The 24392-nt window shown below is 33.2% G+C and overlaps 2 protein-coding genes across 2 annotated transcripts; one reads left to right on the top strand and one right to left on the bottom strand.

Moving 5' to 3' along the window:
* Positions 1–249: 249 nt before the first annotated feature.
* Positions 250–22404, bottom strand: LOC115957796. Its single transcript, XM_031076129.1, has 6 exons — positions 22338–22404; positions 4993–5189; positions 4846–4879; positions 1615–1839; positions 1235–1524; positions 250–294 (listed from the first exon to the last, which is right to left on the bottom strand). The coding sequence occupies exons 2-6, from the start codon at positions 5056–5058 to the stop codon at positions 250–252; spliced, it is 660 nt and encodes a 219-aa protein (XP_030931989.1). The 5' UTR covers positions 5059–5189; positions 22338–22404.
* Positions 9374–17539, top strand: LOC115974168 (protein DETOXIFICATION 27-like). Its single transcript, XM_031094398.1, has 8 exons — positions 9374–9755; positions 10064–10605; positions 11288–11374; positions 11690–11746; positions 12381–12619; positions 13500–13618; positions 16979–17068; positions 17176–17539. Exons 1-8 carry the CDS (start codon positions 9489–9491, stop codon positions 17245–17247), a joined length of 1473 nt encoding a protein of 490 aa, XP_030950258.1. The 5' UTR covers positions 9374–9488; the 3' UTR covers positions 17248–17539.
* Positions 22405–24392: the final 1988 nt, after the last annotated feature.

Genomic DNA, 24392 nt, shown 5'->3' with positions numbered 1-24392 from the left:
TGGGCAATATAACTCGTAGTGTACTTCACTACCTTTTCGTCTTCTATCTAAGATGCAGTAGTTTGGTTTCGGACATGATATGTTATTTTAATATAGGAATCAATTGTTTTTGAAGTATCAGCATGCCATTAGAGAAATGAGACATATGACTTTCCTGCCATTAATGTGGTATCTGAAAATTGATATGAATAAACTGCTTTAATTTTGAATGGTCTGGGGTGTTTGGTTTATGTTTTTAAATAATCATTTTCAGTTTTTAAACAATATTTCACGTATTTCAATGCACTTTTTCACCTACATGTATTTCAACAAATATTTTCAAACAACAATTTTCAGTTTTTAAACACATTTACCAAACGGGTCCCTGGTTTCTTAGTTTTAGATACAGTGATGTTGAGATCTCTAAAATCGTTCCCACAATTACAGTCTGTTAGATTTTCTTACCAATATTGGGCATATCCTCTTGTACTTGATTTAACAGTCTAAGAGCCATTTACTGCTTTTAGAAAGCAGGCAGTGGTTTCAGACATCAGTAAATTGCCTTTGATGAAGGCATACCTTATTCCTTTTGAGATTATATTCGCAGCTGTGACCATTAAATACATTGGTTGTTTATTTGGATTGAAGTATTTGAAGAGAGGGGTTTGGAACTTTGGATTTCAATTTGTAGCTTTAATAACTTGAATAAGGTATGCAAAAGCAATTATTATTATTATTTTTTGTTCATGAAATTTATTTCGGTACTTGATCTCTTGACTATCAAGGGGAAATGTTAATGTGATAAAAGTGAATAATATGTACAGTTTCGGTTTCGTATTTGTGTAGGTCAGTTAACCTTAGAATCTAGTTGATGCATTAATTGTGCTTTGGAGGTCTTGGAGGTCTAGAGGTAAAGATCCCAATCGGGTAGCATTAACAAATCTTGGGGCATATGTGCTACTAATCCGGGAAATACCAATCCAAAAATCCTCATAGTTTTCATTAGCCAACTTTTTTTGTACTCTGGACCCCTCGTATATGGGAAAATGAAACTTCGGTTCAGCTCCCAAATTGCGTTAAGCCTGAATTTGACAATGGTCCATGGCACTGAGAAGTAGTTCTTATTCGGCTCCTCTGTAATGACCCGCACTCCAACCAGGATGCATAGTTTAACCTCATTGAACCAAATCTAAAAATCTACATGCTTGAAAAGACAGAGAGGGATAGAGACATAGTAGAGAGAGAGAGGACTGACCTTTCCTTTATAGGAGCTATTGTAGTAGTAGCAAGTTCCAAAGTGAGTAAAAAAGACATTATCATCATCATAAGGGACCCTAGGCACTATGTCATTGCAGTAAACAAACCTAAAATACCTCACATCATATTGCTCCAACTTCTTCTCCATATATTCCTTCAACTGATTGTCTCCAACCCTTGGTTGCCCAAATGTGTACACTCCCTCCAACTTATCCATCAACCATTCCTCTTCATGTATTGCTAGCACAGTCAGAAACAAAATCGCCAATGCCCCACCCAAGCTGTGCCCTGTCAATATAAATTTTGCATTCTTATTTTTTTGCAATAACTTTCTCAACCTTTGTCTGATTTCATAATAAGCATATTTGTTTTGGTTACTTCCTAGTTCGGGCCATCCTTTTCTCTTTTGAAGACCGAGAGCTTTCATAAAGCCACTATGAGTCTGACCCACCCCTTCAATTTCATACCATGAGAGATCCACATCTACTCTCCAAGCTTTTGGGTCAAATGGGTGGGTGCCCCTAAATGCAACCACGATCAGGTTAGGGTCAACCCTTGTATCTTGGAACATAATGGCTTGAGTTGTATAGTCCTTCACGTAATCTGTCAAACACTGGATTAGAACAATTTATTTTCTAGTTAGCCAAAAAAGAAAAAGGTAAAATTGCAATTTGCAGGTAAAGCACATACTAATCTTTCACTAAACACGGGGAATAAGATTATCACAAAAGTAAAAATTGAGACACAATTTCAAATTTGAGTCCTACAGTTAGCATGGGGAACAATACAAAATGTGGTTATTTTTATTATTTTTTTCCTAATACTAATAATAAGAACTAAAGAATCTATCATCTTACCAAATGATTGCACTGCAACTATGTGCGTCAACCCCACAAACTAGGTGCCTGTAAAGTGTACACTTTTTAAAAAGAGATTCAGCCAATAGCACGATGAATTTATATTTGAGCAATGAAGAAGAAAATAATCAAGATATATAACATCAATCTCCGGAGGCAAAGGGCTTCCTACCGTGAGGAACTTTTTCCAATCTTATGATTTGAAGAAAGTTTTGGTATAACAGTAAACCACAAATAATATAAAATTACTAATTTTTAAATATATATGAAAATAAACAAAATAATTTTGGGCCCTTGAAGCGTATCAGGTTTTGACTCTTGAGTACAACAGTTTAAATTTAGCTGACATTTATTTTAGATGAAGCCCATATTGGGCCATGGCCCGACTCACTAACGCATAACGTGGGCCTTTTGCCCTAATCCTCAGAGATTGGTATTAAATGGATGACATGGGCCAATGGATAACAAATTATCGAAGCCCAAATGATAGTGTGACAAAAGAAAGAGCAAAAGAGCAGAGGTTAGAAACAAAGAAATCTAGAAGGTCTATACACTAATTTTTGTGCAAAACTCGGCAGCCATCACTCACTGTCATATTGATGCTCATGAAATATTGCACATGTGAGTTTGGCACAATCATGGCCATCAATACAACAATTTCATAATAATTTCGTAACTAAAGTCCCCATTTAGCAACCTATTAAAGATTAAAGCCCTGTCAAGCCTGGTAACGTAGGCTTATTATCAAGTGGGACAATAAAAGTGATTGGATCTATGTTGGGTTTGTTAAGGTGGAGTTTTTAACACTGGTTGAAGACCCTAGGCCCATGGGTTAATGGGCCAAACCCCATCCACCATGGTTGGGTAGCCAAAAAAAAATATTGAACCCCTATTATCCTATGCTAAAAACTAAAAAATAGAAAGCACAATAAACCCAATGATACAAGCAAGCTCCCTCTTCTCTTTTTAAAGAGAAAAGATTCCTCAACACATATTAGAATTTAGAGGGAGGCACTACTATTGCGTGATTGCTTCTACAGAAATATGACATGACCAACAATCAAAGATTAAAGAAAGAAATTAAGAAAAGCATGCCATTAGGGGGAAGACTTAATGTTGATCAGCTCGGGTCAAGACATAAAACAAATTGTAATAAATTGTTAAATAAATACTAATCTGCATAAACTCGTGTCATGCCATATTATGTTAATAGATAGTATAAAATAATGTCATTCTTAAGTCGAAGACTCTATTAAGCTAAGAGACCTTTGTCCAAATAGTTGAGAAGTTACAGCCGAGTTTTGAGTTTTTTTTTTTCCCTGGTTATTTGTTTCACTCTTTTACAGCCAAAGGGAGACATTTGTAATTCTTAGTAATTATATGATTTTGTACTTTATTTTCATAATTAAAAACGAGTTTTTATTGTTATTTATAGAAATAATTAAAGACAAGTTAGTTTAACCTTTTGACAAATAATTAAGCACCTTGTTTATCTAAGTGGACTAATAATAGAGTACTCCACTATAAATTAACACTTCATATTTTAATCTCAATAACTAACATTTAGTTTAGCAAAATATTGCCAACGGTTTGCCTGTAAGCAATGACGGAAGAAAGTTTATATAATATTTTAGGGAAATGTTAACAAATGCCTTTAGCTATTTTTAGAAACATTTTATTAGGAGAACGATAAAATAATAAATATTGTTGACAACTTTTTATATTTCTCATAAAAGTGATGTCAAAACTTTCTTAATCAGAGATCTTAAAGCAATTGTTAATAGTTTAGCAAAAAAGAATAATTGTTAATAAATTATTTAAAAAAATTTTTGAACTAATTTTATGGGAAATATAATAAACAGTAAATAAAATTAATTATTTTTTATTTTCATATAAAAGTTTTTAAAAATAATTTTTAAACTAATGTCCTTAGAGTACCCATTAACTTTTTCCTTTATTTTGTTACGGAAAGAACATAATATATAATTTGGTACAGGTTTGCAACCCTAGCCCATTTTTCAACTTCCATGTGGTTTCACATGGGGCAAATAAAAGCAAATGTGGGATCCATAATCCATATGATTTTGTATCAAAGGCATTCTCTTATTAGTAATTGGATCTATACTTTTCATGGGATCTTGGATTTAAAGAGATAAAAGGGAAGTGCACTTTTAACTAATTATAATCTCAGTCCATTATTAATTGACAAATTATCTCAATTATTTATTTATTTATTTTTGAGAAACTATTTCCTCCATTAGTTAGTAGTATGTATTTGGCTAATTTATCTTTTCTTATATTAGTTTATTAGCTTATTTGTTTATGAGTTATGTTTGCTTTTTAAAATCACTTTTTTTAGAGAAGTGCTATGGCTACAATATTTGGTTCTAATTTAAACCTACCATTGAAATTAATTTTTTTTCCCCACCAATAATAATATGTAACAATCAGCCACTTATGATTTATCGTAAAATTATTGTAAAAATTTTGTAGACATAACATTTTTTTTTAATAGATAAATTTGTTTTTATAATTTTACCAGATGACAAATATGCTTGTGAATAAAAGCTAATTTTAAGAGAAGTAAACTTAGATGGCATATTATTTAATTTGCGACTCTTCTTAATACAAATAATTTGTCCCACTTTATACTTAACTAATTAAAAAGAGTGAGACAAATGATTTCTATAACCTAGGCTATAACTACATAATTTTTTTTAAGGATTGGAATATAATATAGGTTGATGCTTACCATTCCAATAGTTGTCGAAGTACAAGAATTTCATCTGTGCAAAAATGAAAAAAGAAACGTTAATCTTCATCATAGCCATTATATATCACAAGGGCAGAATCAAAAAAAGAAAAAGAAAAAAAGTTTTGCCATGTTAATGATACTTACATTCCAATGATCATTGATTATGATTTTAGCGAATTCTTCATTTTCGTACGACAATTTGGAGGCCATAATTGAGAGAAAAGCGTTGTATTTTGTGTTACCATATCTGATACTTTTGTCTAATTCCACTCTTGGATCAAGATTTCCCACCACAGATGTGAACTTTGCCGATAACCTATTCGGCGTTCTTTCCCTTTTTCCTACAAAACCCACTTACTCCATCAATTTTTGGAAGAAAATAATAAATTCTCAACTAAATTTAAACAAATGATTGCATTAAATTAGATTGTTTTATAGAAAGATAACACTGCATTACAGTCATGGTTTTCAAATTATTTACGAAATCTAAGATATTAGAGCATCCCCATTAGCTCATGTAAAGTCCTCTAAAATAGAAAAAGGTGCAAGTTTTACACATTTTAGGCAAAGAAACACCCACATCAGTGGGTGTAAAGATGTGTAAAATATACACCCGGCTGTGTAAATGAATAATAACCGTGCATATATGCACGGTTACTGTTCAATGTGTAAATAATTTTTTATTCTTTTTTTCTCTCTTTTCTATCAAACTGCAACAAACTAGCGCGGCAAGGAAGAAGAATATCCAAGCGTCAGCGCCAGCGCCACCACCAAACTACAACAAACCCAACCACCAAACCCAGCGCCACCACCAAACACCACAACCTAGCACAGAAAAAATCCCAAAATCAACAGAAATTCAAAAATCAACCCAACCCAAAATCAACAGAAACCCAAAAATCAACCTAACCCAAAATTAACAAAAACCCAAAAATCAACCCAACTCAAAATCAATTAAAACTCACCAGGAAACCCAACCCAAAAACAGTCCACACCCACCGGAAAACCCAGCCCAATGGAGTCAGGTCTGCTGCCACTGCTGCCGTCGGGTCTTCCATTGCTGTCGCCGGATCTTCCATTGCTGTCGTCGGTTGGAGGTGGGAGGCGAAGGGTCAGTTGTGGAGGAGAGGGGGAGGGCGAAAGCGAAAGGGAGGCCGAATCAACTGATGGCTGAGGTGGCGGCGGCGGCGAGCTGGATCGGCTGGGTTGGCGAGCTGGGAGTGAGTGAGGGAAAGAGAGAAACGGGTAGGGAAAGAGAGAGGAACAATTTCTATTTTTGGAAAAAAATTTCTCAAAAATTAAAAAAGTAATGACAGTTTTTTCAATTCTCGAAAAAATGTTTCCAAAAATAGAAAGCTTAATGTGTGCCCTTAGGGCACACATTAACCAGATCCTTTATAATTTTGTCTTTCTCTTAAATAATATTGATGCTTATCAAAAAAAGCCTGGATATATATATATACCTGTCGTCACAATTCACACCGCATAAATTAAAAGGGTCTTTGATAATTAAATTGATAGTCTGTTTAGGAAGTGAAGTCCACCTTTTATATTGTACGTGTCCTCCTCTTCAAAGTCCACCGCCAAATCCAATATATGAACCTACTTGGTGCGGACACCACATGATGGCACATCTGTGAAGATTATCTTTATCATTTATGTTATCTTTATTTGAGTTTATCTTTAGTATTGGATTAGTATTTGAGATTATTAGGATTATCGCATTAGTATTTGAGATTGTTTAGGAAGGTTTATCTTTATTATTATGATTCCTGGAAGCTGTATATAAAGCTCCAGACGGTTCCTTTGTGTTGGACAGACTATTATTATTATTGAGATTATTTTCATTGATTTGTTTGGTGGTGATTCCAAATACCTTAGGTGGGAAGCCTAAGGTTTTATGGTGGGACTAATCTAGGTGGGAAGCCTAGGTTGTCCTACATCAACTTGGTATCAAAGCCCAACCTGATCTCCTCTTTCAGTAACCAAAATCATGACTGACATCCCACAACCACACTCACCATCACCAAACAAATCAACCTCCAAACATGCCATTACTCAAATACTTACCCCACGAGATTTGCAAACCAAAGCAACCCAAATCCCTACCTCACGAGATCTGCAAAACAACCCCGGCAATCCGTATATACCCTACAGCCCCACATGAGTTTTTGCAAAGATTCTCTTTTGTTTTGAGACATAAATCTGGTGTTGAGAATAAGGTAGCTGACGCTTTGAGTTGCCGAGTCACCTTACTTTCTGTGATGAGCACAAAAGTCATGGGGTTTGAGAAGTTGTAAGAGTATGAATCTTGCCCAGATTTTGGAGAAGTGTACACTACACTTAAGACTGAGCATTTTCAGGTTGTTGATGATTTTACCCTCCGAGATGGCTACTTGTTTAAAGCCAATAAGCTTTGTATCCCCCGCACATCAGTTAGAGACTTTTTGGTTTGGGAAGTACACGCGGGAGGACTTTCAGGACATTTTGGATGTGATAAGACAATTGAAGAGGTAGAGAGGCAGTTCTATTGGCCAAGTCTTAAGAGGGATGTTGCCAAAATAATTGGTCAATGTCGTCAATGTCAACTGGTTAAGCATTGCAAGCAAAATACTGGCCTTTACACTCCTTTACCAGTTCCATTTCGTCCTTGGGAGGATATTAGCATGGACTTTATACTAGGTCTTCCCCGTACCTTTAGGAAGTTTGATTCCATCCTTGTAGTGGTAGACCGGTTCTCTAAGATGGCTCACTTTCTTCCATGCTCTAAGACTTCTGATGCATCCAAGGTAGCTAAGATTTTCTTTGATGAGATTTTTAAGTTGTATAGGTTGCCTAAATCAATTGTGTCAGATAGGGATGTTAAATTTATGAGCTATTTTTGGAAGACCCTTTGGCACATGATGGGAACAAAGTTGAAATTCTCCACAGCATACCATCCTCAAACTGATGGTCAAACTGAGGTTGTCAATAGGAGTCTAGGAAATCTTTTAAGGTGTCTCATAGGTGAGAATGGTAAGACTTGGGAATCTATACTCCCTGTAGCCCAATTTGCTTACAATAACTCAATCAATAGGTCCATAGATATGAGCCCATTTGAAGTTGTTCATGGTTATACACCTAGGAGACCTTTAGACCTTCTCCCAATGTCCTCACATGATAGGGTTTCTGTGTTTGCAGTAGAGTTTGCTAGTCACATGCATAAGTTGCATAAAGAGATCAACAAACGAATTCATGCTAGTAACCTTAAGTATAAGACTCAGGCTGATTTACATCGATGTCATTTAGACTTTGATGTAGGAGGTTATGTTATGATTCATATCAGGCCTGAACGGTATCCTTTAGGAACCGTTAAGAAACTGCAGGCCCACAGTGCTGGCCCATTCAAGGTATTAAAGAAACTTGGACCTAATGCTTATGTGATTGATATACCTTCAGATTATGGTATTAGTTCTACTTTTAATATTGCTGATTTACTTGTTTTTAAAGGTCCAACAGTTATTCCCTATAACCCTTTTGATGATCCTCCCTCTTCTTCTTTGGCTAACCCTATCCCTAGCCCTACACCATCTTGTTTCCAAAAGGCACATAAAGATATTATTGATGTTATTTTGGATGAGCAGTCTCTTTTCACTAGGGATGGAATAGTTCAGCGCTTCTTGGTTCGCTGGCGAGGACAGCCTGATTCTATACATGGATCACCAGAGAGGAGTTGCAGCAGCTTGATCCTGCTCTTTTGGAGGCTTACTTGGATACACTTGCTACTACCTCATCTCTACCTCCTATCACTTGCACATATGAGCGTTGACGGAGGCGTCATGCTGATCCAGTGAGCTTGTGGCTTGATGGAGTTTGTTCTGATGTCACTTGATCCTTATGAGCTTTACTCGACGAGGTTGAGTTTCTCCCACCCTAGGGGAGTTGGTGTGGACACCACATGATGGCACATCTGTGGAGATTATCTTTATCATTTATGTTATCTTTATTTGAGTTTATCTTTAGTATTTGATTAGTATTTGAGATTATTAGGATTATCGTATTAGTATTTGAGATTGTTTATGATTTGTTTAGGAGAGTTTATCTTTATCATTATGATTCTTGGAAGCTGTATATAAAACTCCAGACGGTTCCTTTGTGTTGGACAGACTATTATTATTATTATTGAGATTATTTTCATTGATTTGTTTGGTGGTGATTCTTGTTAGACTTATGGTTAAGTGATTAAATTCACCATTTCCTAACAGCTTAAATTTTTGGGACAATCGATAATTTAACATGGTATTAGAGTAGAAGATCCTGAGTTCGATCCTTAGTTTTACTCTACCTCCCATTTAAAATGTTAAATTCCCACTTGTTGGGCCCCCACTTATTAAGGGGAAGTTTAGGCCCACAAGTGAGGGGGAGTGTTAGACTTATGGTTAAGTGATTAAATTCACCATTTCCTAACAGTTTAAGTTTTTGGGACAATTGGTAATTTAACAATTCCAAACACCTTAAGTGGGAAGCCTAAAGTTTTCTGGTGGACTAATCTAGGTGGGAAGTCTAGGTTGTCCTACATCACTACCCTTCTATCAATCTCTCTTAAATTTAGGCCATTAGGCTGAGACTGTTTCTAAATTCTAATTTCTAAACTCACTCTGATGGGGAGCATTAACGAGCCACTATCACCGGAATCGACAACCACAGAAGTTGGACTCAAAGATGAAGAAAAGAAAGATCTTTCATCAAGGGTGTGGATTGAATCCAAGAAGCTATGGCAAATCGTGGGTCCCGCCATCTTCAGCCGCATCGCTTCTTACACCATGAACGTTGTCACCCAAGCCTTCGCTGGCCGCCTTGGTGAAGTTGAACTTGCTGCGATTTCCATTGCCAACACTGTTATCGTTGGCTTCAATTTCGGCCTACTGGTAATTCATCAAAACTCCATACTAGTCGGAATAATACTAATTAATTATCTCATGTATTCATGTCTTGACTACAGACTACCTCACAGCTGTATGAGGCTTACTCGTTGTTAGACAAAGAAACGATACATATATCTGATGCATCCGAGCAATCATTATTTGATGTTCAAAAAAGTATATATATTCGAAACATGAAATACCTTCTTCTAGTGTGAAGTGAATGATGCATATTTCTGATATATGAGATAATTAGAAACAATGATTGACTTTGGTTAACATTGGTTTTGGGTATTTTTGTTTTGGGCAAGCAGTTAGGGATGGCAAGTGCGTTAGAGACATTGTGTGGGCAAGCATTTGGTGCGAAGAGGTACCACATGTTGGGAATATACATGCAAAGGTCATGGATTGTGCTAGTCCTATGTTGTTTCTTGCTACTACCCTTCTACGTTTTCGCCTCTCCGCTGCTGAAACTCATAGGACAACCCGATGACGTGGCAGAGGCTTCAGGTGTGGTGGCCTGTTGGTTAATACCATTGCATTTCAGCTTTGCGTTTCAGTTCCCATTGCAAAGGTTCTTGCAGTCCCAGCTGAAGAACATAGTGATTGCTTGGGTTTCTTTGGTGGGTCTGTTGGTGAATGTGTTGACTAGTTGGCTATTCATTTATGTGTTGGATCTTGGCCTTGTGGGTGCGGCTCTTGCTTTGGATATCTCCTGGTGGGTTTTGATTTTTGGATTGTACGGCTATACTGCCTTTGGTGGCTGTACTTTGACTTGGCATGGGTTCTCCACTGAAGCCTTTTCTGGCCTATGGGAATTTCTCAAACTCTCTGCTGCTTCTGGGGTTATGCTATGGTCTCTCTCTCTCTCTTTTTTGATGGTCCATATCAATTATTCAATATTTGAGAAATTTTTTCTTTTACGTTGTCCAGTGCAATGTAAGGGAAGATTATTGAATACTCCCTCTTAAATAGAGGTAGGTCTCATGGTGAGTTAGTACTATCCTATGAAGAAGAAACATGGAAGAAATATACACTTGAAGTACTTAATAACGACCCACATTATATACACATTGACAGTAACATTTATCACTTTTTATGTGTTATATTATAAATTTACATTATAAGGATAATGCAAACATACAAAGATCCTTTAAAAATAATAACGTGTCCCATTGATTAAATTTTAGTACAATCTGCCTTATACATGAAAGGAGCGAACACTATTCTCTCCGTTTTGAATAATTCATTTCTTTTCTATTTTTTTTTTTCTGGTTTGATTTCTTTTCTATTTTATACTCCCAATAACAATAGTTTGCATATTTTGTTCCAAGAAAAAAAATTGAAAAAAAAAAGCATTAAATATTATAATTGGTGGATTAAAAAAATGAAACATTGTTCAACCCAAGGGGATAGAAGATTTTGGTTGGTGTGTTACTTATTCACTGTTCCAACTCTCAAACTCTTTCTTTGATATCATTATTTATTTATTTATTATTATTATTTTTTTATGTGGGTGTTGTTGGTAATTTGTGTAGCTTGGAGAATTGGTATTACAGAATACTAATATTAATGACTGGGTTCCTACAGAATGCCACTTTAGCCGTGGATGCTTTGTCAATCTGGTACGTGGTTCTCTTCTCTCCCCATATTTTATTAGTTATATTTTTGATAATCTGTTTTATTAGTTATATATTACTGTCATGTGATTGCTAAATAAAAAAAAAAAAAAAAGTAGTTCTTACCGCCAAGTACTTTAATTATACTTTTGAAATGAAGCACAGAGACTTTCATAAAGAAAAATGAGTTTTTTTAATATTCAGGAAGAAATGGAAATTGCACCTTTTTCCCTTGGTAGTTTGGTATAAAGTATGAAGCTATAAGAAATTTTTGTAACACTTTTTCGGTTTGTTTGGTGGATTTCAATTACAATTTTGCAGCATGACTATCAATGGCTGGGAGATGATGATTCCTCTGGCCTTTTTTGCTGGTACCGGGTACAAATTGACAACTCCTTAGTCCTTTTCCCAATATTTGATTGTCTTATCACTATCATGTATTTCTTTCAATATATAATTATATATAACTATTAATTAAGAGATTATTTAGTAAAAATAAGAAGACTATTTAAAAAAAAAAAATGGATACGGGACTTGACCAACCTCTGCATCACGTGTTCATAAATGCACCTAAAAAAAGTCAAAAAAAGTCAAAAAAAAAAACAAAACTTACTTAAAAATAGGGAGACCAACCTACTTGTTTAGGTACAGAAATAAAATGAAAAGTAAAACTGACTTTTTTAGTTAAGAAAAGAATTTTAAAACTTAATAAAACAAAGTGAAGGAGGAGATTCAAGTCATTCAACCAGAACCGGTTTTTAGTGTGTTTTATGGGTGGGAAGTGGATTAATTTGGTTAAAGACTAAAATAAAAATTCTTTAATAATGTTAATAATAAAAAGTGAAAGATTGATTTGAATTTGGAACTTTGTGGGCAATTTGGGTGAGAAAGATAAAAATGATGCTAGGGAATGATTAGAATTTGTAACTTACTGTATCCCTTCAAATGCGTTTAGTTTGACTTTTTAACATGGAATGATAGTTATTTGAACTTTTTGTCATGGAATTTACAGAGTTAGGGTAGCCAATGAGCTAGGAGCTGGGAATGGCAAGGCAGCACAATTCGCAACAATAGTCTCCGTGATACAATCGAGTGTGATTGGGATCTTTTTTTGCGCTCTAATCATGATACTCCATGACAAGTATGCTTATTTATTCACAACCACCATTGAAGTGCTTGAAGCAGTTGATAAGTTCACTGTTCTATTAGCTGTTACAATTCTCCTAAACAGTGTTCAACCTATTTTATCAGGTAATTTCCTAAGAAGAACGGACATAGCAAAATTACTAACGTACTAGCGTCGGACACATATCCAACATGACACATATTCAACATGGACACAAACATGTCAAATACGCACTTAAAAAAATTATTTTTTAATTTAGTTTTTCTATTTTGATGTTGAATGTTGTTTATTTGAACTCTTTTTATGGGTGTCCAATTTATTTGAACTCTTTTGTTCGTACTTTAAACAATATTTTATTGTCTTTAAATTAATTTTAGATATATTTTCAAGTATTTAATTGTTGTTACATACTTTTTAAATCCAAAATAAACATAATTTATTTCAAATATAAAATATATATACCTAAAAAAAAATTTAGTTAAGTAATTTTTTCTTGTATCCTCTACATATTGTATCCTAATTTTTCAAGAAATGTCGTGTCACTGTACTACGTATTATGTCGTATTATGTATCGTGTTCGTATCTGTGCTACATAGGTAATTTCTAATCAAATTGTTTATACTTTTGAAAACCACATAGTGTTAGTATCTAGATGTGCTTCTTGAAGAGCACCATGAACATGAGATGTGAAAAATACCATAGAGTTGAACAAATAAAAATCCTTTGTTCTAATGTTTGTGTTTCATTGTATGCTTTGCTAATCATAGCTTGACATATGATATATCACATTTGTTAGAATATAAAATGAAACACACCTAATCAAACATAGTATTTTTGTTTGTTTTGAACCTATATTTGGTGGTTATCCCTTTGATTTGAATATTGGCATTAAATTTTGTCAAAACTTAATTAAAGAAGAAAATATAGGTTATCAAACGATGTCTCTAAGTACTAGTCTTTTCCTCTTTGAAATCAGTTGTAAATATATTTTCTTCACTATGACAGGAGTGGCTGTTGGATCGGGATGGCAGGCATGGGTTGCATATATAAATCTGTGCTGCTACTATGTCGTTGGGCTCCCACTTGGACTTGTAATGGGATTGGTCTTCGACCTTGGAGTTATGGTATGCGTAACTTCTTTCATTAGCCTCCGATTTAGTAGAGATTATGATATATACCTAATCCGCCACTGGCTTTGTGGGCATTTACATATGATAGTTGGTTCGGCCTCAACATGGCCCCTAATGAACAGAGTGAAGTCTAAAACCAAAAAAATAAAGAAAGGTCAAGAACAAAGCTAAGAGTCATGTTTGTAGCGTGAATATAGGTCTACCAACTCAGTCAATCATGAAAGTAAATGTGCATCAAAAGTCATGTACTTTGGGTATGTTGAACCCATTAGAAAAATTCTAGAAATACTCAATCCTATTCCAAATTTCACAACTTATTGATTTATGTAATTATGAATAACGAACACACATTTTGTCTATATAGACTCATCACTTTTTATTAATCATTCACAATTACACAAATGAACAAATTGTGAAATTTGGTATGAAAAGAGACGCATCCGTAATTGTGTTGTCCTAAAAATCCTTTGGCACCAGGAAATATCTTATAAGAATACTAAATTGAACACGTCTCTCACAAGTTAGGGAAGTTAGTAGATTTCACAGACATTAAACCCACAAATATTTGAGATCGAAAATTATCTTAAAGGCCCATCTTATAGAGCAAACATAAGAGATACTTTTACCCACTCAATGGAAGAAGGAGATGCTTTCTCCTTTGACACGGCTCTAGTGGCTAATGCCTCAAACCATTTTAGAAAGAAAAGAAAAGAGCCTTGCAGGTTATCCAACAGCTCCTAGCACATACATGGTGAAAGTGCATCAGCTAGTTAAATTTTGTCTTCTTTTGAAGACCTTTTAGGTCAGTTGCCTATTTGCCCTAAGCCCCTAACACTAGGACTATGACTTGACAAATATGCTGAACTTCGTGAATTGAATAACTTACGTACCAAAAATTGAATAACTTCACGTGCGGCTCTCTTATATTGTCACCCTCCTGAATTTATTTCTAGGACTTGTGGGCTGTCCTAAGCACGAGACTGTCAGAGAACCCAGGTTCCTACCAAAAAATTGGTTTTAGCTTCTAGGTTGTACAATAGGCTTAATATGTTCAGTTACATAAGAAGTTTGGACTTAGTTTGCATTCCGGATTGAATGGCTGGTTGTCTTCGTGTTTTATAAGGGATCATAGAATTAGTTTGGTTCTGAATCTTCTGATACAAGTTAAAGTCCCGGCTCAACAACTTTGAAGGAAATTTTAAGTGAATTTTTTTTTTTATATTTAAATAGTAATTAAATAATATTAATTAAAATTTTTTATTCTTATTTAAAATCTATTTTTTATTTTTATTTATTATTTGATTTAATAAATTTGTATTATTAAAATATAAATAAGTTGATATAATATATATTAAATTATTAATTGGTATAATAACTAATAATAATTAATAAAGTAAAAATTTGCATAAAAAAAAATATGTATTAATTTGAGTGGGTATCCATTGGGTGTGGGCCGTGTGGGTGGATTAGGGAGTTTGTAGCTGTGTTGGTGGGGGCCTAAAATTGTTTTCCACTTTTTTAGATTATAAAGTATTATATACTCAACAATTGCACTGTGTCTGTGCAGTGCTAAGTCTTGTCATTTAATCAACAAGTATCAAGCTTTGTGCAGTATGCATTGTCACTGTGCAGTGTGCATCAGTGAGTGTGAGCAGATTGTGCAAGTGTAGGAGCAATCTCAGCGTGTTGTCCTTGTCCTTTCAATTAAGTAGATTAGACAATAAGATTTTATTGATGAAAATTTTTTAGATAATTCTGGAGTATAGTAAAATGATGTTTCTTTCTTTCATATTTATAGTAGATCTTATCATGAATTTAATGAACGGACTTTATTATGAATGTGAGAGAAGAGAGCACAATTTTCCGTGTTTCGAGAGTACTTAAGAATTACTCTTTATTGATGGGTATATTTAGGACACATTAATTTCTATTTTTAAAAAAATTTCTTAAAAATGTAATGATAATTTTTTTAATTTTTGAAAAAATATTTTTAAAAATAAAAAGATTAATGTGTATTCTTAGTTCTCATATTAACCGGATCCTAACAAATATTACTTAAAATGAATGATTGGGCTTGTAGAAAAAGATCAAGAATCAAAGATTCAGCGTGTTGTCCTTGTCCTTTCAATTAAGTAGATTAAAAAATATAACTTAAAATGAATGACTGGGCTTGTAGAAAAAGATCAAGAATCAAAGATTCAGCGTGTTGTCCTTGTCCTTTCAATTAAGTAGATTAAAAAATATAACTTAAAATGAATGACTGGGCTTGTAGAAAAAGATCAAGAATCAAAGATTCAGCGTGTTGTCCTTGTCCTTTCTATTAAGTAGATTAAAAAATATAACTTAAAATGTTGTCATTTTCTTGTCCTTTCAATTAAGTAGATTAAAAAATATAACTTAAAATGAATGACTTGAGCTTATAGAAAAAGATCAAGAATCAAAACTCAGCCTATTGTCCTTGTCCTATCAATCAAGTAAATTAAAAAAATATAATTTAAAATGAATGACTGAGCTTGTATAAAAAGATCAAGAGAAGAAAAGAAAGAAAAGAATATAGATAGAGAGGCAAAGAGATAGAAAGATAAGGGATTTTTTTTTTTTTTTTAAGAAATTTATAATCTTTATTTTAATATATTTCTAGATAATTATGTTGTATACTTAATAAATTTGTTTAGTATTAATTTTGATTTTAGCATATTTTGAGAATGAGTTAATGAATTTGTCTTTTAAATTTTAATTTTGTTAGCTGAAGTTTGGTTATTTTTGTTTTTTTTTTTTTTCTATTTAATATTTTTCATTTTAGGATACAATGGGGGTTTTTAATGCATTTTACTGACCAATAAAAGGACTAAAATATTTTTTTGTAATTAAAATATATAGATAAATATTACACACACACACACATATATATATATATATTTTTTTTTTTTCAAGTGGGGGCCTTCTTTTATTTGAGAGTCTTAGACAATTGCATCAATTGCATCTATTGTTCAGCTGGCCCTTAAACCAAAACCAAAATCAGTCCAATTTTTCATGTGGGTGTTTAACATGCACAAGAAAATTTAAATTTTACAGTGGAAATATGCTTGTGCAGCCAAACACCAAAATTTTAAAAACTTGATTTTGGTGAGAATGGATATCTGAAAGAATCAAATTTAAACTAAGGAATTTATATGGGTTCTATTAGAATTTAGAACCAGTTTGTTAAAAGAAAAGGTTAACGAACTAAAAAAAAACCATTTATGTTTTTCTTGGTGAATTTACCTCGTATAAGCTCCTCTACAAAGAATTTTCCATTTGGCATGACTAGGATTCCAATGTGTTGAAATGTAATACAACTAATTGATGTGACAGGGTATCTGGGGTGGAATGATTTTGGGTGGGACTGCAATCCAAACAGTGATTTTGGCTATCATAACAGCACGATGCGATTGGGAAAAGGAGGTACTATAATTTAACACAATTTCACTTGTTATAATAACGTTGACATTGTGTTGTGCTTGTGCATGTAAAACCCATATGAATTCATTTCTTGTTTTCATGGATTTCAGGCTGAGAAAGCTAGCATTCGCGTAAATAAATGGTCAAGTCCTAATCCACAAGATGAAGAAGAAGATCAATAGGAGGTCCAACAATGACAGCAATTTTGATGGATTTTGGAAATTTTCACTTTTAGGTGCACCAGCCCGCGGTGTTTACTCCCTAATAATATACAATTCTTCTGCTAATCCAGTTTTGGATAATTGATTTTTAGGGGGTTCTTTAACTTGGAAAAATGGGGTTGCAATCATAATCAATGGAGAAGTGCTACGTTCACAATATTTTCATAACACTTTCACAATAAATCATAGGTAGTAAGTTGTTATTAGTTCTAATTTGGACCCACCACTTGAATTACTTTTTTTGCTCACCAATAATAACTAGTAACCAACTGTCACTTAAAATTTGTTGTGAAAATATTGTAGACATAACAATTCTCTAGCATATTTATTAGTTGCTACTTGAAATGCAAATGCCCATTAAGTATTGAAACTATTATTGTTTTTAATTATTTTGATAGTTTCAATAAGGGGAAATATTTTGTCCCAAAAAAGAAAAAGAAAAGAAAAAAGAGAATGGGAGGTTTGATTTGAATCCTAAATGCGTTAGAAATATCACAAGATGTCGATTGAGTTACAAGACTTTTGGCAATTTTTTAATGTAGTTATTAATTTCATTATTGTTTTGATTTTTCTTGTCAATCTAAAAAATTATTGGTTTATAGGTTTCTTATCTATCTTAAGATTGGTAAAAAAATTGTGATTTTAATTATTTGACCATTATTCTAACAATCTTCTTCACCTATTGCCTCATATTTCTCTTAAATAAAGCCAAACACGTGAGATGTTCCATTTTTCCATCACATCCCAACACTTAATTAAAAAAAATTTAAGCTATTAAAAAATGTCGAATTTAGTCATTCAACCATTATTTTACCACAAGAATTTCATATAAATTTGTAACAAAGATTTTTTAAACCAACTAGGTATAGTCTTCGACTTCTTTTTTATATTTTATATTTTTAATTTCCAACCAACCAGTGGTGGAGCCACTTGAGGACCCAGGGGGCCTTGGCACCCCCCCCTCCCAAATTTGGAAAAATTTTATTATTATTATTATTATTTTGGAAGTATCCTAAATAATTTGAATTTTTTTAAATAATCTTATTATTTTGGCCCCCTCATACTTGATAATATACATATTTAAGAAAGTCTAAAAATAAACATAATTTTCATTTAAATAAAATACAATCCATAAATATATATGTCAGCAAATTACAATAATTAAACTTTCAGTGTCTTTTTCTATTTAAAAAAAAACATTTAACATCTTTAAAATGAAGACATAGGTATTTTAACAATTACCTCAACAAATAAGAGGGAAAAAAAAAACAATTCTAATTTTCATACCAACACATCTAGGGTTTACTTGTATCATAACAATAGAAAAATCGAAAAGTCAAACTTTGTTGATGTGCCGCACCACCAAGTCCCCCCATACAGTTGCATAAACATTTTACCTCACATAGGTGACTCTCTCTCTCTCTCTCCATTGGCAACTTGTCCTTTGCCTTTTTTTTTTTTTTTTTCCTCCCATTTCTGTTGTAGTTTGTTTACAATATAAAAAGTAAAAGTTTTGTACTATGTGACTAAACTAGACAAGAAAGAGTGAAAGATTAAAGCTATGGGCCCTTCATCCCCTGATTATGTAGTACTTTGTACCCCTAACTGACCGACTGGCCCTTTGTTTTTAACTCTTTCTCAAGTACTTTGCATTTGTTTTCTTTTGATTTTTTTTTTTACTTTACTTTTTATTTGCTTTCTTTTTTATTTTCCTTATAATATATTATTTATTATTATAATAATCAATATATTATATACCGAATGGCATTATAAATTATAAATTTATTTGATTAGTTGATTAAAATATGCAGTATATACTACTATATTGACATTTCATAGTTGATTAAAGATATTAAATCATTTTGTCAATCTTGTTTCATGATTGTTTAATTTTAATTAAATACACTTTTATTTTTAGCATATATTGAATTATAAAGTATTATACATTACTATTTTTACATTTCATACACACAAAAAAAAAAAAAAAAAAAAATTATATATGACCCCCCCCCCCCCAAAATAAATTTCTGACTCTGCCACTACCAACTATGTATAATCATCATAAAGTTGACTTAAAAATGGATTTTTTTTTTTTTTAATGTTACCTATTGTCTAAAAAAAATTAGAATACTTACGAGTTAGCTCATTAATTATAAGTTTGCAAACAGATATTATGACCGATTACTGTGGGCCTTGATGCCTCTAATTCGCACCACTAAATATGGGTGTCATTGAATGGATTTCTAGTGTGGTTGTGCTACGTGGAATTGTTCAAGCTCAGCAAAAACTTCAAAAGGACACCCATTTTTATTTTGAGGCCTGTGGCTTGGCCCACTTTCTTTAATGAGTATTGGGCTCAGTCAGGCTGGCTTAAATAACCAAAATACCAAATCACACACTATCCAGCTCTATCAAGTTCGGCTACTACAATATTTCCCCAAAAAAACAAGGAAATAAGAAGGGTGAGTTCCAGAGAGCTCTCATCATGGGATTCAAGCTCCCTCAGCTCCAAGCAAGAGCTTCTTTTTCTGCTACCATGCATCTGAATTTTGAAGTCACATTATTTTTAGGACAAAGTTTAGCCATATTATTAGAGCTGAATTTTGACAAATTTACTATTGAATTACATCTTCTTATATTTTTCATACTTGCAAAATTTCTAAAAAATTAAAGATTAATAGATATGTAATCAAAAATTTGTTTAAATTGCAAGTTTTTGTAATTTAAAATTACGCATAAAATATAAACTTATTAATTATATAGTAAATAATTTCCGATTTACACAAAATTTGACATGTGTATTACGGGTATAAAGAACATGCAATTCAATAGTTTGATTTTCAAAATATATAATAATGTTTATTTTACTGAATAAACTTTTAATCTTAGATTACAACCAATTTTGTAGTCAAATTTTGTCCTTATTTTTATACTTTTAAAATATATATATATATATATATATATTCTTTTCTTTTTAGAATTTGCAAGTTCTATTATGATCACATCTTTGTTTTATTATTATTTTAATTTGTTAGTATATACTAATGCATATAGACATATAGGTATTGGACCAATACTTTTTCTTAATTTTTTTTTTGTTTTGTTTTGAGTATTTAGCTTATACATAGGTGTAAGGACCCAATTTGATCCATGGCCCAAAAGAGATTTGGACAATGGCCCAATAAGCCCACAATAATAGATTTGTTATAGAGTGGGTTGGATAACGAACGTTCAATGAGCTAAATGTTAATCACAATGGGATAGAGAGCAAAAAAAATGATTAAGACAAGCAAGTTTGAAAGGAAAAACACTCTTCGGCCAAGCCCGAGGAAGGTATCTTTTGATATATATATGTGTGTGTGTGTGTGTGTTTTTTTTTTCTTTCTAACTTATACAAATGTTTATGTTCTTGACTACAAAGCTCTTTTTTCTCCCTCCTCCCCCCTTTGTATATGGATCTTCCTTTTCCTTTTATACCCAACCATAGATCATCTTAATCTTACGCTTGGGGGGCTGAGATTGTACTCCTGGGACTCCTGTCTCATCTGGAACATATTAATAAGTTTTACCTTGCAATATTAGCTGTGCCACCACTGTTCATAATCATTTCCTCATTAATGCGGTCAGAGGAGTGGTTGTCTTGTATTTAATGTGGAGGGGATGGCTTCTACACCATTCTTTCCTCATCCTTCTTGTATTCCGTGCCAAGTCTGCTTTCTTCCCTTCTTGATGTTTTAACTTTATGCGTCTCACATAGCTGCTTGTCCCCGAGGTCCAAGGTGCATCCTTGTCCTCACAATAGGTACCTTCTTTCTTTTTCTTCTCTTTTTTGATGGAATATAAGAGCATTCATAGCAGTGGAGCTATTTTTTTTTAGCTATTTGGCACCACAAAAAGCTATTTTACCTATTTTACTTATTCATTTTACAAAACATTATGTAAAATCTACACTAAATTCCTCCAGAGTCCTTAAGTTGAGCAGCCACAATCACTATTTTTGGAAGATGTACAGTTCTAATATATTGTTTTTGTATCACGTTGGTAGATTTTTAATGCCAGAGAAAGCATTTTTAATTCCACAATCATTATTTTTGTATCAAGCATTTTTAAACAATTGACAAAAATTGCAAGCAATATAAGACTTGATTTCAATTTCTAAGCTAAAAACCAAAAAAAACAAAAAACAGAATTAAAAAATAGAGATAAAAGAAAACAGAGTTTATTAAAAATAATAGAGATAAAAGAAAACCCTACCGAGTGGTGGTCTCTCTTTGAAACAAGCCCAAATCGGCAAGGATAATTTTCATCACAACCACCACCTTCGATGGTGGCTTCTTCTCTCCTTCGACCAAACTCTCTTTCTTTCTCTCTCAATCTCATATCCCTCCATAGATCTAACCTGAAAAAGCATCAAACCCTAACCCTTACTTTCTCTGATTTGGGTCTGAAAAGCATCAAATTCTCACTCAAACACCCGATTCTCTCCAAACCCCAACCCTTACTCTCTCTGATCTGGGTCTAAAAAGGGTGTGCGTGTTTGGGGGTCGGGATCTCTGATAGTGAGCCGCCATTTTTTCTTTGTTTTTGCTTATGGGTCTGAGTTGGGTATTTGGGAAGTGGTGAAGACGGGGTTGACGGAGAGGCAGAGAGCAATCGTGGATGTTGAAAGAGTGGTGGAGGCGCAGTTAGGGTTGAGAGAGTGGAGCGTTAGGGAGAGTGACAGATAGAGCTCGGAGGTATTGAGAGAGAGGAGAAAGAGTTTTAGTGAAATTCAAAAATGGGAGAGAGAGTTTTAGTGAAATTCAAAAATCAGAAGCTAAAATGAAATTTTGAGTGAGTACACGGATTGCCAGCGTATCCTGGTAGGTGTCAAAATAAGGAGACATTGGATTAAATGGATGGCTGGGATTTGAGGTATTGCACACCGTCCAATACCCTAGGTATTGCACTAGATGTGAATCCCTGCCGTACATGCATGCAGATTATATAAATGGAACTTTATAACCTATTAAATGCTCAATATACCATGCTACATATAACACAAGCCAAACCTGTTAAGAAATTGGTGAAGAGCCTGAGTAATCAACCGTTTCTTGAAAGAAGATTCAGCCATTGCTCTAATACTTTCCCTAATTTTTTCATAGGGTTTTCCACCTTAAGAAGAAGTTTCTGCGCAAAAAGGGAGCTGAAGATGTACCATCTTCTCCAAAAACCTCCCTTAAGGTCTTCTGATGAGCACTCAATGAATTCACAATCTTTTGATTCAGAGGAAAAGAGAAAGCAACCGAGATCATAGAAACTAGCGTTATCTGGCTTCAGCACAAAATAATTTTTGCTGAAATTTTTTTCATCACAAGACATGGCTTAGAAGTAATATGGAGAAGGTGCAGGATGGGTTGCTATGTCAATGTCTCAATTAGAAAACCAGGTAATCAAATTTTAGCAAAGCGACTCAATATTTATATCTGCAATTCTGTATACCACAATTCCTAACTTTCGAAAAAAGATAAGGTTAGAGACATATGCTTATGGTAATTAAGAGACAAGGTAAGTATTCCTAACTTTTGAAAAAGATAAGGTAAGAGACATATGGCATGCTTTCTAATGCCTTATCGAGTGATATGCACTCGGCCCATGATAGCAGGTAGCTTCTTTTTGTAAAATACACTCCGTTTCAGCATTTGATCTGCTTAAATATTACTCATTTACATGCATGTCTTTTCCACTAGAGTCTCTTCCAGTGAATACTTTCCAGTCTTCCAAACATATCTACAATACAAATTGATGGTGCTGAAAGTTATAAAGTTAATTAAATCACAAAACACAATCCTTTCTCATAAAGCTAATGAAATTAGAACAATAAAAGCAACAAAAAAACCGAACTAACCCATTTGGGCCGCATGTCGTTGGTGGTGGAGGTGGAGCAGACGAGGAAGACGATGATCTCTCACTCAATGGAGCAAAACAACGATTTCTCCCTCTCTCTCTCTCTCTCTCTCTCTCTGTCTGAGATGAGAACAAATAAAATGGAGATCTGTGAATGGCTTCTATTGTTTTGTTTAAGTGAAACACCCAAACGGGTGTGGGCTTTAAATTAGTAGTCTGTCTTTTATAATATAAAAAATTAAGAGAAATGTTATTTCTATAATATTTTTATTTCTACAAAGTTATTAGTTCAAATTTTAACTTACTACTAAAATTATTTTTTTGTCCACTGATAACAACTTGTAATAATCTGTCACCTATAATTTGAATATATATTGTGGAGATAATATTTCTTAATGAATAAACTCATTCCAAATATACTTAGATTTGATAAATTTTAAATTACATAGAATTTTCAAAGAACTTGCATAATGCTAAGGTAGATTTGATAATGACGGACAGATAAATAATGAAAGCGTGAGAATTAAAATTAGACCATTAACAAAATAGATCATTGAAATATTTTTAAAAATTATACTGTTAGGAGATTTAAAAATGTAGCTATTATAATTTGGAAAATATAGTTGTTGAGACTTGGGAGTTGGGAATGAATAAAAATTGATTTAAAAAATAATAAAAAATGATAGAAAAATAATATTTAATTAAGATAGAGAAATGATAGAAAATATGTTGGAAAGTGTATTTAAAAAAATAAATAGATAAAGTCAATGTCTCAATTGGGAAAACTACCGTAAATTTTAGCAAAGAAACTCAATATTTATATCTGTAATTCTATATACAACAATTCTTAACTTAAAAAATAAAAAAATAAGGTAAGAGACATATGCTTATGGCTTTAAGTATTCCTAACTTCTGAAAAATGTAAGGTAAGAGACATATGCTTATGGCTTTAAGTAATTAATTATGCTTATGGCTTAAAGTAATTAATTAAACAATTAGTCTCCTGCAATGGTCCAATGGTTTAAAGAAGAAGAATTAGTTTTTCAGGATTGCTAAATTCACAATTAAGAAATAAGAAGTCTCTATGGAAAAAGTTACGTTTCACATCTCAAATTGTGCCAGCTTGATTATGGATCTCTCTCTCTCTCTCTCTCTCTCTCTCTCATAGTTTATGGCATCCTTGTCAAACATGCAGGGTTGGCTCAACAATTTTGGGGTCT

Source organism: Quercus lobata, chromosome 2 (genome assembly GCF_001633185.2).
Source record: "Quercus lobata isolate SW786 chromosome 2, ValleyOak3.0 Primary Assembly, whole genome shotgun sequence".
NCBI lineage: Eukaryota > Viridiplantae > Streptophyta > Magnoliopsida > Fagales > Fagaceae > Quercus > Quercus lobata.
The sequence above is the reverse complement of the archived record's forward strand: the minus strand, read 5'-3'. Positions and strand labels throughout refer to the sequence as shown.

What these genes read in the sequence shown, in the direction of transcription:
- LOC115957796 (XM_031076129.1), bottom strand. Translation starts at nt 5,058, where the DNA reads ATGGCCTCCAAATTGTCGTACGAAAATGAAGAATTCGCTAAAATCATA. An exon ending in AGGATGGCCCGAACTAGGAA is followed by an intron (nt 1,525 to 1,614) that starts GTAACCAAAACA and finishes TTATATTGACAG; the next exon opens with GGCACAGCTTGGGTGGGGCA. An exon ending in ATAGCTCCTATAAAGGAAAG is followed by an intron (nt 295 to 1,234) that starts GTCAGTCCTCTC and finishes AAATACATGTAG; the next exon opens with GTGAAAAAGTGCATTGAAAT.
- LOC115974168 (XM_031094398.1), top strand. Translation starts at nt 9,489, where the DNA reads ATGGGGAGCATTAACGAGCCACTATCACCGGAATCGACAACCACAGAA. An exon ending in GCTTCAATTTCGGCCTACTG is followed by an intron (nt 9,756 to 10,063) that starts GTAATTCATCAA and finishes TTGGGCAAGCAG; the next exon opens with TTAGGGATGGCAAGTGCGTT. An exon ending in GCTTCTGGGGTTATGCTATG is followed by an intron (nt 10,606 to 11,287) that starts GTCTCTCTCTCT and finishes TAATTTGTGTAG; the next exon opens with CTTGGAGAATTGGTATTACA.